The sequence below is a fragment of the Erinaceus europaeus genome, chromosome 2, assembly GCF_950295315.1.
Source record: "Erinaceus europaeus chromosome 2, mEriEur2.1, whole genome shotgun sequence".
Taxonomy (NCBI): domain Eukaryota; kingdom Metazoa; phylum Chordata; class Mammalia; order Eulipotyphla; family Erinaceidae; genus Erinaceus; species Erinaceus europaeus.
Window position 1 is genome coordinate 10,774,273 of NC_080163.1, and position 14,851 is coordinate 10,789,123.

At 44.4% G+C, this 14,851-nt stretch overlaps 1 protein-coding gene across 2 annotated transcripts in view; it reads right to left on the bottom strand.

Annotated features, from left to right (window-relative positions):
- The window catches only part of ARHGAP35 (Rho GTPase activating protein 35), a 138,588-nt gene that overhangs the window by 78,982 nt on the left and 44,755 nt on the right, over positions 1 to 14,851 (bottom strand). For both annotated transcript variants that reach the window (XR_009545649.1, XM_060176938.1), the window contains exon 2: positions 852 to 4,724. Coding sequence is in view for 1 of the 2 variants with exons in the window: in XM_060176938.1 (XP_060032921.1) it covers positions 852 to 4,535 (3,684 nt within the window). In the remaining variant the exon portion in view is untranslated. The remainder of the gene's footprint in view (positions 1 to 851; positions 4,725 to 14,851) is intronic.

The window sequence follows — 14,851 nt, forward strand, 5'->3', positions numbered from 1 at the left end:
TAATTGAAAATGCAGCAAACTTACAGATCGAGGGGGAAGAAGGTACATCTGAGAGATAGGAGCATTTATGGGATGAAATGTTTAACAGTAAGAAAATGACACATGCAGCTTTTAATCCAGTGTTAAAAAGTGGAGGAGGAGGGAGCCGGGCAGTAGTGCAGCAGGTTAAGCGCAGGTGGCACAAAGTGCAAAGACCGGCTAAAGGATCCCGGTTCAAGCCCCCTCAAGTCCTTGGCTCCCCACCTGCAGGGGAGTCACCTCACAAGTGATGAAGCAGGTCTGTAAGTGTCTATCTTTCTCTCCCCCTTTCTTTCTCATCTCTCTCGATTTCTCTCCATCCTATCCAACAACAACAGCAATAACAACAATGATAAACAACAAGGGCAATAAAAGGGAAACAATGGCCTCCAGGAAAAGTGGATTCGTGGTGCAGGTACCGAGCTCCTGTTATAATAACCCAGGAGACCAAAAAAAAAAAAAAAGTGAAGGAGAAGCAAACATGTCACACCATTGGCCTGGCTACTTATCAGGACATTGACAAGTTCAACACAATCTGTTCATTTGTATAATTAATTATCTATTGTTTTGGACAAAGGCAACTCACGCTAGCTGAGGTCCTTACTATTCAAAAGCTGCCAGTAAGAGCTATCTGAGAGTTTCTTTATGTTAGGTCAAAGAAAGAGTAATCACGTACTCAAATTTGCTCACAGAGCACTTTTGTACCATACTAACTTGCTTTTTGAAAATCATGGACATCACCAATTAACTTCCACTAAGACACTGTGCAAGCCATCCAGTGACTCATTTCAAAATGGGTATCTTAAAAAAAAAAAAAAAAATGGGTATCTTACCTTAGTGTTCCTTCTTAGACTACGAAGAATATTCCTCCTCCTCGGGTCCTCATCAGTCTCATACGGAATGACGGCATTGTCCCCTTTATAGCCCTGGGATGCCTGATCCTCTTCTTTCTTCCGGATGGGTCCGAGCTCATCGTCGCTCCCCACGGTGAAGCTGGTTCGGTAACTAGCAAACCGCCCCAGCCGGCTGCATTTCGTCCTGTACAGCACCGGCTTGCTCGCAAGGGATACTTTGCGGCCTCGCTCTAGAGAGCTGGTGTCCATCTCACTGTCAGACCCATTCCCACTGCCATTGGACTGGGCTTTGTTGATATTCCGAATGGTGATGATTTTGCCTTGGGTACTGTCGTGGGGCACCGAGTAGATGTTTTCTTCTTCATTCCTTGGCTTGACCACAGCATCGATAGGCTCAGCATAATCAGAAGGATCAAACCCATCTGGAGGTAGCCAGGTGCTAGAAGACACAGACTTCCTCTGTCCATCTCTATGGCCTTGGTCTAAATAAGACAGATCCCCCTTGGTCATTTCAAAATGGACAGGAGGCTTTGGTTTGACTGGAGGAGGTACTTTGTTGTTGAGTTTACTCTCAAAATTGCTCATGATGAAAGACAGCCCATCATTTCCCTCCAGTTCCATAGAGAGCTTTGAATGGTCTTTGGACAGAGAGGGCAGTGATGTGTCTTCTCGAAACAAGCTGTATGACGGGGGCTCGATATCCTCTTCCGAATCCTGCAGGTTCGAGTTGCAGAGTGGAGAGCCAGCCCGAGGAGAGTTAAACACCTCTTCTGTGGTGCTACAGGCCTCGGCAGCATTATCATACATATGGGTAGCCTCAATTATGTTCTTTTTATCCACCACATCTTTAAAAAATGGGTGGAAGATCTCCAGTTTATGTTGGGGTTGGCTACAGGGGATGCTTGTGAACCGCCCATCAATTTCTTGAGCAATCTCTTCCCCCTCAGTCAGCTGCTCCCGGCTTAAGTCGTTGTCTAGGACATCTATAGCGCCATCGGTGAGTGCGACCAGCTGAATAGGGATGATATCCTGCACTTCACAAAGAAAGGCACGTAACATAGCCAAGGAGGCCTTACGTTTGGCTGAGTAAAAAACAATGTACCCGTGGACCAATCGGCTTTTTCTGGTGCTAAACGAGGAATGGTAGGAGAGGACTGAGAGTTCAATGCGCTTCTTGTGCAGTCCGATTGGTAGTTCAAGTAAAACAGAACTGCTGCTTCCACAGTGGGAAGACTTACAGGTCTGGGACTGAAGGACAGGATAGAGTATGTCATCTGCACTAAAAGGGTCGCCACACATCAGACACATGACAATTCGCAGGTCCACATCAGCCAGATCTTTGATGCTAGCTGTAGAACTGACCAGGTTTAAGTTACGCTTAGAGTCTAGGAGTCCTTTCAAAACTTGGCTGATTTGCTTTTCGTTGATGTTGCGCCCATACCCAATGCCAGCAGAAGCAGGGTCAAGAAAGATGCACTGAAGTTTGCTAGCAATCTGCTGACCTTGCTGTATTAAGCTATGCAGGGTCTCCCCACTGGTGTCCCCCCTCTTATTAACCAAGATTAATGTCAAGGGCAGATGGACTAAATGATTATCTCGCCGGCCAAGTGTGGACTCTCTACTCTTCTCTATACTCTCCACCACGTAGGACAGAGATTCCTTTGAATTGTAAAGGCAGAGACAGCCGTGGGGCTGAAATGTTGGTGTTTGGAAAGAGTTCACAGGAAGCCTGACATTACCTTCTATTGGCCTCAGGGAAAGCTCATACATTTTACCATCTATCACATACTTGTCGTCATTTGTGCAAAGAGCTCGGATCTCATTGGCCAACTCTCGAGCAAGGCCATCTTTGCCCAAGATAACCAAATTGATTCTATCAATGTTGGGGTCAGAGAGTGAATTTTTCTGATTCCGGTCAGATGGCCGGATAAACCGAGAACAAATCAAGTGTTCAATCTTTGCATCCACACAAGCTGGGCAGCTTGGGCAGGTTTCTTTTGTTGGGTGGTACACAAAGTGGATGTGCTTAAGAATAAGGGCGTCCCGTTCTGCCTGGAGCTTCTGCAATGATTTAAATCGCTGCTCCTCGCCCAGAACATCCTGAATGACACCCATCTTCTCCTTGCTGGGCTTAGCGTCCAGCTCTAGCTCATAAAACAATTCGGAATATTCCAAGAGCAGCTCCTGGAACTCTTCCTTTGCTCTGTCTATAATTTGTTTTTGGTGTTTGCCATAAATTTCCATGTATACAGACTCTTCCAGCCATTGGTAGAAATCTTCGTTCATAATGAAACTGCGGGCCTCCTCCCATGGCTTCCCAGGAGTTATGAACGGAGAGGTCTCCAGGTTTTCTTTAAACGCCCTTCTCATCTCAGCTCTTTTCCTCTCATTCCGAAGCTTTTCAAGGTGTGTCTCATAGAGCTGCTCTGCGGGCACGGTATCCATCAAGTCGAAGGGGATCCGCTCGTTCTCCATGTTGTCGATGTGGCTGGTGGCATCCCATGGTGTCTCTTCAAGCACAACAAACCACTTTAAGAATTCCGGCTTGGTCTCCAAGAGCTTTTTGGTTTTTATGCAGCTGAGGTGGTCTATTTCATCTAGATTGGGTATAAGCGCTTCAAAGGCTAAAGGCAGGGCTGCCAGGTACAGCTTCCTCCGGCGTTCAATATGCTCGTGCTTGAGGCGATGGATGTGTTGGAGAAACAGCTTCTTGGCTTTCTGAGTTCCTTCCAGGTAGACATATTCCTGGTACTCGGGAGAGGCCTGCATCTTGCGGCTGACGCTCAGCCAGTTCTCGTTGTGGTTTTTCACAATGCGGCTCACCAGCCACTCATACTTGTCTTTTGCCGTGGCTATTTGCTGGCTCTGCTGCTTGAGAGCTTCAAAGTAAGGGATGATCTTTGTCTTTCCCCGACTTTTGTCAATGAGCTGCACTAAAGTGCTGAAAGCCAAGTCCACGTTTACGTTGGATCTCGCCGAGGTTTCCACAACCTGGAGGTTCTTTTTGCTTAAGGCAAAAGTATGTGCATCTCTAATGTACCGCTCGACGCCTTCATCGCACTTAGTCAGGACCACCACTATGGGCTTTTTCGTTTTTGCAAGCTGATTGTAGAGATTGGACACAAACTTGAGCTGGTCATCAAAGTTCCTGTTCATGCCCCTGCTAACATCAATACCTAGGAGAAACCCATCAATTAGCAGCTTTCCATCTGGCATTTGCTTCTGCTCAAAGTCCTGCTCCAGCCCCAGCTGGTCAGTGCAGAAGTACATGAGTTTTTCAGCCGAGGCGAGCTTGGTTGCGGCAGCCCTCTTGATGTAGGGCTGCAGGGCCGTGCTCCGGTGAGGCTGGAAAGTCTGATCATCAATGAACTCAGTTTGCTCCACAATGTGCATCTTACATTCCACACAATCCTCCAGGGATCGGCTAACTTCCCCCCAGTAGAGGAAGTGGTCATTATTGACCACTCGTCCACCAAAGTCACTGGTGCTGAGGACAGAGGTATGGTCCAAGTGAAACTCGTCGGCGCTCGGGCGCACGAAGCGGTTGCACAGACAAGACTTCCCAATGCCACACTGGCCCTTCTCCTTCTCAGTCCCAGACAGTCCCACCACGCTGATGTTGTAGGTGGGAATGCGGACATCTTGCTTTCTTGCCATCATCATCGCTGACACATCCTGCCACAATCGCCACTTCCGAGGTCAGATTAGTTTTCTCAAGCAGACCTGATGGCTTCCCAGCATTATCAGTGGGGGCTGGCTGCCCACATTGTGCAAATGTCAAGTCCCATAGTGCTTGTAGAGCAGCAGGTCAGTTTTCACCACTTCTCATCGCCAGATAGCCAACATTTCTTCCTAAATATGGGAGGGAAAAGAAAACCCATTAGTATTATCTTTTTGGAACCCAATTTCTATCACAGAACTATAGCAAAAATCAACATTGTCAACAAATACTTCTAGTAAATGTTGACTGTGTCAGGTGACTGTGCCAGGCTTTATGCTGGGTGACACAGTAGGGGAGAAGACTGGCATCTCTGTACCCTCAGAGAAGGATAATAACTAATGGAGAAAGACAGATGAGCCGGGAGCAGCTTGCTATATGAGAAAAGAAGTGCTGGGGTAAACAAAAAGGCATCTCACAAGGACACAGGAGTCAGCTCAAAGGGCTTCCACTGGTCAACTTAGGACAATTGGAGCACTAAAGTAGTTAAGTGCAGTAATGAATTATAGGTCATTGAAAGAAGGAGGAGGAGGAGAAGGAGGAGAAGAAGGAGGAGGAGAAGAAAGAGGAGGAGGAGGAGGAGGAGGAGGAGGAGGAGAAGAAGAAAGAGGAGGAGGAGAAGGAGGAGAAGGAGGAGAAGGAGAAGAAGCCAAAGCCTGAGTTAATACTAGATCAGACAAGAATCATCAGCTGTTGCTTAATCTTTGGGGTAATTCTGAAGTGGAGGTGTCTCCTAATAGAACGCTTATTAGTTAACAAGAGAAGGAGGGGGAAAAAGCACCTGACTATACAGTGGGGAAACTGGACCATACTTTAACAGAATTTTTAGCATCAAGGAGGGAGAGGACATTATGTGATATCCAGTAATCCATGTAATACACACAGGAGGACAAAGTATCTCTGCTGTATCATGATCTACATCAAGTTAGTCACAGGAGTATCATACACACTTAAAACTAGCAAGATTCTGGGGGGGGGGGTCTTGTAATTAAAAAAAAAATCACTTCATAATAGACTAGGAATAGCTAAGTAAAGGTTACATAGTAAGGTAGACTAAGGTAAACTAAAGAAACATCATAGTGGCCTAGATGGCGGTGCAAATAAACAGCTGTTTTCTCAAACATGAAGTCCCGAGTTCAGTTCTCAGCATTGTATGTGCCAATAATGTGCTGGTAAAGAAAAAAAAAAAAAGTAACTAAATGCAATTATCTGAATCTCAACTGGACTTTGTATGGGGACTGGGGAAGTAGGGGTGCTATGTAGGATACTACTAGATTAACCAAAACACTAGACTAAGAACAAGGTTAGTTCCAAATATTTTTTCAATGTTCATTTATGATGTCAATAACTGACATGTAAGAGAACAGTCCTACTCCTGGGAATACATTCGTGTGTGTGTGTGTGTGTGTGTGTGTGTGTGTGTGTGTGTGTGTGTGTGTGTGAAAGAGAGAGACAATAAGAGAGAGAGAGAGAGAGAGAGAGAGAGGCAGAGACCATAATATATATGGACAGAAAGACAGACAGAAGCAGAGACCATAAATATATGGCAGATAAAAAAATAAAAATCTGTGGTCCAGGAAGTGGCGCAGTGGATAAAGCATTAGACTCTCAAGCATGAGGTCTTGAGTTCAATCCCCAGCAGTACACATACCAGAGAGATGTCTGGTTCTTTCTCCTATCTTTTTCATCAGTCAATAAAGTAAAATCTTAAAAAATAATAATAAAATAAAGATCTTGGGCAGGGTAGACAGTTATGCAAAGAGACTCGTGCCCAAGGCTCTCAAGTCCCAGTTTTAACCCCCGACATCACAAGCCGGGGCTGAGCAGCGCTCCGGTAATAAATAAATACATAAATAAATAAATACCTATTAAAAGAAAGAATTGAAATGAAGTAAAATATATAGGTGAATCTAGGTAAAGTGTATTGGGTCCAGGAAACTCCTTCCATGGGTAGAGCCCTGAGTTCAATTCCTAACACTACAGAGGTGCACCGTGGACAGCAGCAAGAAATTCTGGATGGTGGAGCAGTGTCATTCTCCCATGTCCAAAATACATAATTTAAAACTGCCCAGAGGGGCAGTGGTGCACTTACTTGAGAGAGTGTACACGTTACCATGTGCAAGGACGCAGCTCCGAGCCTTAGCCCCCACCATCAGGAGAGCAGGAGGCTTCACAAACAGTGGGGCGGTGCTGTGAAGCTCTAACCCTCTTTTTTTCTTCTACCAGAGCACTGCTCAATTTTGGCTTATGGTGGTGCAGGGGATTGAACCTGGGACTTTGGAGCCTGAGGCATGAGAGTCTCTTTGCATAACCATTATGCTACCTACCCCTGCCCGCTCTCCTCTATATCTCCCCTTCCTCTCAATTTCTGTCTTATCAATTATAAGAAAAATAAAATAGGGACTGAGTGGTGACATACCTGGTTAAGAGCACACATTACAGTGAATAAGGGCCAAGGTTCAAAGCCCTAGTCCCCAGCAGGAAGGAGGAAGTTTCAGAGCGGCAAAAACTGCTGCCAGTCTCTCTTCCTCTCTCTCTCTTTTAAGATAGTTTTTTCTAACCTAAGGAATCCAGCAAGAAGCTTCTGGAAATCATCAGGCAATACAGTAATGTGTCAGGCTATAAAATTAACATTCAAAAGTCAGTGGCATTCCTCTATGCAAACACTAAGTTAGAAGAAATTGAAATCCAGAAATCAGTTCCTTTTTCTATAGCAACAAAAACAATAAAATATCTAGGAGTAAACCTAACCAAAGAAGTGAAAGACTTGTATACTGAAAATTATGAGTCACTACTCAAAGAAATTGAAAAAGACACAAAGAAGTGGAAAGATATTCCATGTTCATGGGTTGGAAGAATTAACATCATCAAAATGAATATATTACCCAGAGCCATCTACAAATTTAATGCTATCCCCATCAAGATCCCAAGCACATTTTTTAGGAGAATAGAAAAAATGCTACAAATGTTTATCTGTAACCAGAAAAGACCTAGAATTGCCAAAACAATATTGAGAAAAAAGAACAGAACCGGAGGCATCACACTGCCAGATCTCAAACTGTATTATAGGGCCACTGTCATCAAAACTGCTTGGTACTGGAACATGAACAGACACACTGACCAGTGGAATAGAATTGAGAGCCCAGAAATGAGGCCCCACACCTATGGACATCTAATCTTTGACAAAGGGGCCCAGACTATTATATGGGGGAAGCAGAGTCTCTTCAACAAATGGTGTTGGAAACAATGGGTTGAAACATGCAGAAGAATGAAGCTGAATCACTGTATTTCACCAAATACAAAAGTAAATTCCAAGTGGATCAAGGACTTGGATGTTAGACCAGAAACTATCAGATATTCAGAGGAAAATGTTGGCAGAACTCTTTTCCACATAAATTTTAAAGACATTTTCAATGAAACGAATCCAATTACAAGGAAGACTAAGGCAAGTATAAACCTATGGGACTACATCAAATTAAAAAGCTTCTTCACAGCAAAAGAAACCACTACCCAAACCAAGAGACCCCTCACAGAATGGGAGAAGATCTTTACATGCCATACATCAGATAAGAGTTTAATAACCAACATATATAAAGAGCTTGCCTGACTCAACAACAAGACAACAAATAACCCCATCCAAAAATGGGGGGAGGACTTGGACATAATATTCACCACAGAAGAGATCCAAAAGGCCACATGAAAAAATGCTCCAAGTCTCTGATTGTCAGAGAAATGCAAATCAAGACAACAATGAGATATCACTTCACTCCTGTGAGAATGTCATACATCAGAAAAGGTAACAGCAGCAAATGCTGGAGAGGGTGTGGGGTCAAAGGAACCCTCCTGCACTGCCGGTGGGAATGTCAATGGGTCCAACCTCTATGGAGAACAGTCTGGAGAACTCTCAGAAGGCTAGAAATGGACATACCCTATGACCCTGCAATTTCTCTCCTGGGGATATATCCTAAGGAACCCAACACATCCATCCAAAAAGATCTGTGTACACATATGTTCTTGGCAGCACAATTTGTAATAGCCAAAACCTGGAAGCAACCCAGGTGTCCAACAACAGATGAGTGGCTGAGCAAGTTGTGGTCTATATACACAATGGAATACTACTCAGCTGTAAAAAATGGTGACGTCACCGTTTTCAGCCGATCTTGGATGGACCTTGAAAAAATCATGTTGAGTGAAATAAGTCAGAAACAGAAGGATGAATATGGGATGATCTCACTCTCAGCCCGAAGTTGAAAAACAAGATTAGAAAAGAAAACACAAGTCGAACCTGAAATGGAATTGGAGTATTACACCAAAGTAAAAGACTCTGGGGTGTGTGGGTGGGTAGAATACAGGTCCATGAAGGATGATGAATGACATAGTGGGGGTTGTATTGTTAAATGGGAATCTGGGGAATGTTATGCATGTACAAACTATTGTATTTACTGTTGAATGTAAAGCATTAATTCCCTAATAAAGAAATAAATTATTAAAAAAAAAAGATAGTTTTTTCTATGTGTTCATTGGATAGAGACAGCCAGAAATTGAGAGGAAGAGGGAGACAGAGAAGGAGAGAGATACCTTCAGAACTGCTTCACCATTTGTGTGGGGTCCTGGGGGGCTTGAACCTGGGTCCTTGTGAATTGTAACTTGTGTACTTAACAAGGTGTGCCACCCTTTCTTTCCTCTCTACCTCCCCTTGCCCTCTCAAATTTTCTGTCTCTATCCAAAATAAATAGTATTAAAAAAAACAATAAAAGCAAATAAAGCAAAAACAAAACAAAACACCAGACTGGGAAGTGGCTCTGCAGTACTGCATATACAAGAGCCCCCGGGTTATCCCCTAACAATGGTTTGTTTTGTTTTTTTTTTTTGCCTCTAGGGTTATTGCTGGGGCTCAGTGCTGGCACTACAAACCCACTGCTCCTGGACATTTTTTTCCCATTTAATTGGACAGGACAGAGAATGGACAGAGAAGGGGGAGACAGAGAAGAAAGAGAGACACCTGCAGACCTGCTTTGCCACTTGTGAGGCGACCCCCCTGAAGGTGGGAAGCCGGGAGCTCAAACCAGGATCCTTGTGCGTGTCCTTGCATTTTGCACTATGTGCACTTAGCCTCGTGCCCCACCACCTGGCAGGCACCCTGTAGTATATTCTTTTGTGCTATTTTCTAATTTTTTAAGGGGGTGCATATGGGGTGACTTCCCTGAAAGGAACGTAAGAGAAGAAAGCCACTAGTGCTTGATTCACTCCTGCATCCTCAGTCTATCACAGTGCTCGGCACCAGTGGTTACTCAGGAGAAAGGTGTAACTATGAGAGCCCAGAGCAAAAAGAATGATTGTGATCACATACCAGAGTTCCCAAACCCACTGTAATCCTTTTAGATTTAAGAAGGCCTTTCTGGGGAAGTTCAATCTTGAAACATACAAAGATACCTTTCACTTGTCACCTTTCCAGCCTCAAGTGGGGGTTTAGATGATGCAATGGCAAAGAAGCAGAAACCAGATTAAGTCACTTTGTAAGAGTAAGGATTCTTTCCTGAAGGCTCTCTGGAACCACAGAATATGGCTGAAAAGTGGCACCTTAAAGGACTAGAGTTTGGGGGGGGGGTGTCGGGCGGTGGCGCAGTGGGTTAAGGGTATGTGGTGCAAAGCGCAGGGACCAGCGTAAGGATCCCGGTTCGAGCCCCCGGCTCCCCACCTGCAGGGGAGTCGCTTCACAGGCGGTGAAGCAGGTCTGCAGGTGTCTATCTTTCTCTCCCCCTCTCTGTCTTCCCCTCCTCTCTCCATTTCTCTCTGTCCTATCCAACAACGAACAACATCAACAATGGCAATAATAATAACCACAACGAGGCTACAACAACAAGGGCAACAAAAAAAGGGGGGAAAATGGCCTCCAGGAGCAGTGGGTTCATTGTACAGGCACCGAGCCCAGCAATAACCCTGGAGGGGAAGAAAAAAAAGGACTAGAGTTTGAACGGATGCAGCAGAGAAGTGATGAAATGCTATTGCCATGTACAAAGCCTGCAACTTTTGACTGAAACAAGCAATGCACAGTCTTCAGCTGTCCCCACAGAAATGGATCTTCTGGCTACTATTCCTCACATTGTGCTGGATGGCATGCTCTGTGCAGCTGTGAAACCTGCAGACAAGTCCACAGTCTCTTCGGAATTTCACAACGAAGAGAATATAAAAGAACAGTTTTCTTTTTGATCTCAACTATGTCTGATGGGACCCAGGACTTGACAACCTTAATGTTTTTGTAAGCCTATCTATTCAGCAATGACACAGGAAATCAGACCACTACATGTGCTGTGAACTGATACAAAGGGGCATGGAATGGGGGAAGCATAGTTGTTCCCTAGGATCAACTCACAGATCTTTCCCAAACATCGTATCTTCTTTTGCTAACCCAGAAAGCCAAACCCTCTATGGAAACATGTGGCTAGATGTGGTGTGTAAAACTTGTCGAACTATTTTCAATAGAGCAGGCTAAATGACTGTAAGCAATCAACTGCAGGTGACCTAACTGGCACGCTCCTAAATAAGTCAAGTGTAGGGGGCCGGGCGGTAGAGCAGCAGGTTAAGCGCACATGGAGCAAAGTTCAAGGACCGGCATAAGGGGCACGGTTCAAGCCCCTGGCTCCCCACCTGCAGGGGGTTGTTTCACAGGTGGTGAAGCAGGTCTGCAGGTGTCTATCTTTCTCTCCCCCTCCTCTCTTGATTTCTCTCTGTCCTATCCAACAACAATGATAACAACGATAAACAACAAGGGCAACAAAAAGAAAAAAGTCAAGTCCAGGCTTTGGCAGGAGCAAGGTGGTAGCCACAGGAAAGACACACTTTCTCTGGCCTTCATTTCTGTAGGTGATTTGCTTATGTAAGCAGAATAAGATCCTTGTGATGGGCTGGGCACTGATGTGATGGGCTGAGCAACTGATTGAGAGCACAAATTATCATGAGCAAGCACACAGGTTCAAGCCCCTGCTTCTCACCTGCAAGGGGGAAGCTTCAGAAGCAGTTAAGCAGTGCTGCAGGTGTCTCTCTTTCTCTCTCCCTTCCCCTCCCCTCTTGATTTCTCTCTATCCTATCAAATAAAACATAAAGAAAAAAAGGGGGGTTATGTCCACCAGGAGGTTTAGATTTAGTGCTGGCACCAACCCCAGTGATAACCCTGCTGGGAATAAAATAAAATAAAAGTCTTTTTTAAAAAAACGCTTGGGGGCTGGGCGGTAGTGCAGCGGGTTAAGTGCACATGGCACAGAGCACAAGGACCAGCGGAAGGATCCCGGTTCGAGCCTCCGGTATCCCACCTGCAGAGGGAGTCGCTTCACAAGCCAGTCTGCAGGTGTCTAGCTATCTCTCCCCCTGTCTTCCCCTCCTCACTCCATTTCTCTCTGTCCTATCCAATAGCAATGACAACAATAATAGTAACAACAGTGATAAACAACAGGCAACAAAAGAGGAAAAAATTAAAATAATCAAAATTACAGGAATGTGAATGAAGACTTAAGGCTGCCACAGGTGCTCAAAGAACAACCCTCCTTTTTCGACTGCTTGTACCAGGGCCTGGAGGGACTCAATGACATCACTTGACCAATCAGGAAATGCATCTTGATGACACCAGTTCTACCACAGGTGGCTGGTGTATATAGCAGCAAATCATAAATTCTCTGCAAAGAGGTTGAATAACCTCTCTCTTCACAGAAATCTCAGGAAAACAACCTCATCTTAAGTCCGAAGAAATAAATATATGCAGCCAGGGATCTGATCAGTGGGTAGAATGCATTTCTTTCTTGCCCATTTTGTTAGAAGGTTAATGGTTTACAGCACAATTGTCTACACATGGGCTCCATTTCCCAGCTCCGCATCATGGGTGTCTGCGACATACTCTACCCCCCAACTTAGGACCTCAACTCCCCCCTCCTAGCCCCTCTCCTCTTCTACTCCTTTCCCCAAAGTTCCTACTTTGGTGCAACCCTAGCAAATGACAGGACAAAGAAGGGAAGGGGAGAGGAGGGGAGGGAATCAGTCCAATTTTGCCACAGCCTGTCTTCATCACTACAGGCTGACTTTTTCAGGCAGAGACCACAGCCCCGTGGCACTGACATGTGGTATACAGGGTGTTTAAACTCAGGCTGAATGCACGGCAAGGGAGGTGGCCTGCCAAGTGAGCTATCTTGCAGGCCCCTCAATACCTTGTTTGGTTACAACTTTATTTTGTAAATTTTATTTATTATTGGATAGAGACAGTGAAAAACTGATAAAGGAGGGAGAGATAGAGAGGGAAAGATACACCTGCAGCTCACTTCACCAAGCTGAGACCTGGGGCTTGAACCTGGGGTCTTGTGCAAGGTTACAACTTTTTTTTTAAAATTCCCTTTTGTTACCCTTGTTGTTTTATTGTAGTTATTATTGTTGTGATTACTGATGTCATTATTGTTAGATGGGACAGAGAGAAATGGAAAGAGGAGGGGGAGACAGAGAAGGGGAGAGAAAGACAGACACCTGCAGACCTGCCTCACCACCTGTGAAGTGACTCCCCTGCAGCTGGGGAGCCGGGGGTTCGAACCGGGATCCTTATGCTGGTCCTTGCCCTTTGCACCACATGTGCTTAACCCCTGCGCTACCACCCGACTCCCTGGTTACAACTTTTTAAATGGTTTATTTCATTTAACTGAATTCAAGTAAAAGTCTGATATCTGGAGAATGCTAATGAAAAGAAAACATTCTCATCCCAACTCTTAAAAGTATAGAAACTGATTATTTCACACCCAGAATGCTGCTGAGTAAACTCAAAAAAGCAACAAGCAATGAAAATTTGCTGGCATGGGAGTGGTTAATTTTGGAACACTTGGTAACTTTCCACTTGTTAGAAACCTAATAGGTTCTCTGGTGTAAGAGAACTCTCCTCACAGGTTCGTCTTTGATGTCTGGATAATGCAGTTCTACTAGTTCCTCAATTGGACTGAATTACACAGTAAACAAAGACTGTTATAAATCTAAAAACGTTTCAAACACTTGGTTAAAGGAAATAACCTTAAGTGGTTGGTCACAAACACATTCAACTTCTCTAAGAGTTGGGTAAAAAAAAATTAGCTGAGTCACTAAATTTAATGATCTGAAGGCCACAAAGAAAAAGAAAGTAGAAGACGGGACATGTTCAAGAATTTGCAATGTCTTTACTGTTATTAATCTGGTGGGAACTGGTGCTTTCAGCGGGCAACTAAAGCGCTCAAACAGCAAAACCTGATTGTCCATTCTAATCACCTGCCAATACTAATCCTTTTAAAATTGATAGGTCTGTTCATGTGAAGTCTCCTCTAAAGCAACGACTCCTTTAATCTTTGAGCTTTACCAAACTGACTGTATTAGAAAGAGAAATGCCCAGGGGGCAGCAATAGCACACAATATAGTGTGCAGCACAACCCACGCAAGAATCCCCGGTTCCCCACCTGCAATGGGGGTGGCTTCACAAGTGGTGAGGCAGGTCTGAGGTGTCTGTCCTTCTCTTCCTCTCCTCTCTCAATTTCTCTATCCTATTCAATGAAAACGAAAGGGGGGGGGGGTATAGTGCAGGCACCGAACCCCAGCAATAACCCCAGAGGCAAAAAAAAAACAACCAAAGCCCAGGACCAAATATTTAGTTTCTGAAGTCAACTGCTTCAGAAAGGAAAATGTTTCAGGTGTATGTTCAACTTTTTGTCACAAATATGTGGTATACTAAAACATAATGAAAATACCAGAGAACTTTTCAAAACCTGACAATGGGCTTCTGGTGTTGCTTATCTGATTTACTTAACCAAGACACCAGCTCACCATTAAAAGCCTCAACTGGAAGACAGGGAGAAGAGAGTGTTCTTTTCTTTTTAAAGATTTATTTGGGGGAACTGAGGAGCATAATGGTTATACAAAGAGCCTTCCATGTCTGAGGCTTCAAGATCTCAGGTTCAATCCCAGCTTTGCCATAAGCCAGAGCTGAGCAGTGTTCTTGTAATAACAAAAACAAAAACAAAACATTTTATGATTCTACAAAAACATACTGAGTTCTTGTTAAATTATCTACATTTTGCCAAGCACTGCACTAAGCACTGGGCATAAGGCAATGACTAACAGAGAAGTTCCTTGCCCACATGCTAGCAAGGGGAAGAGAATAATCGCAAAGCAAATAGTTGTAGGCTAGTTAATAAACACAATACAGAAAAGTAGCTGGCTGGACAAAGGAGAGATACGCAGTCTTTAAAAGGCTGTGGGCAAAGTCCCA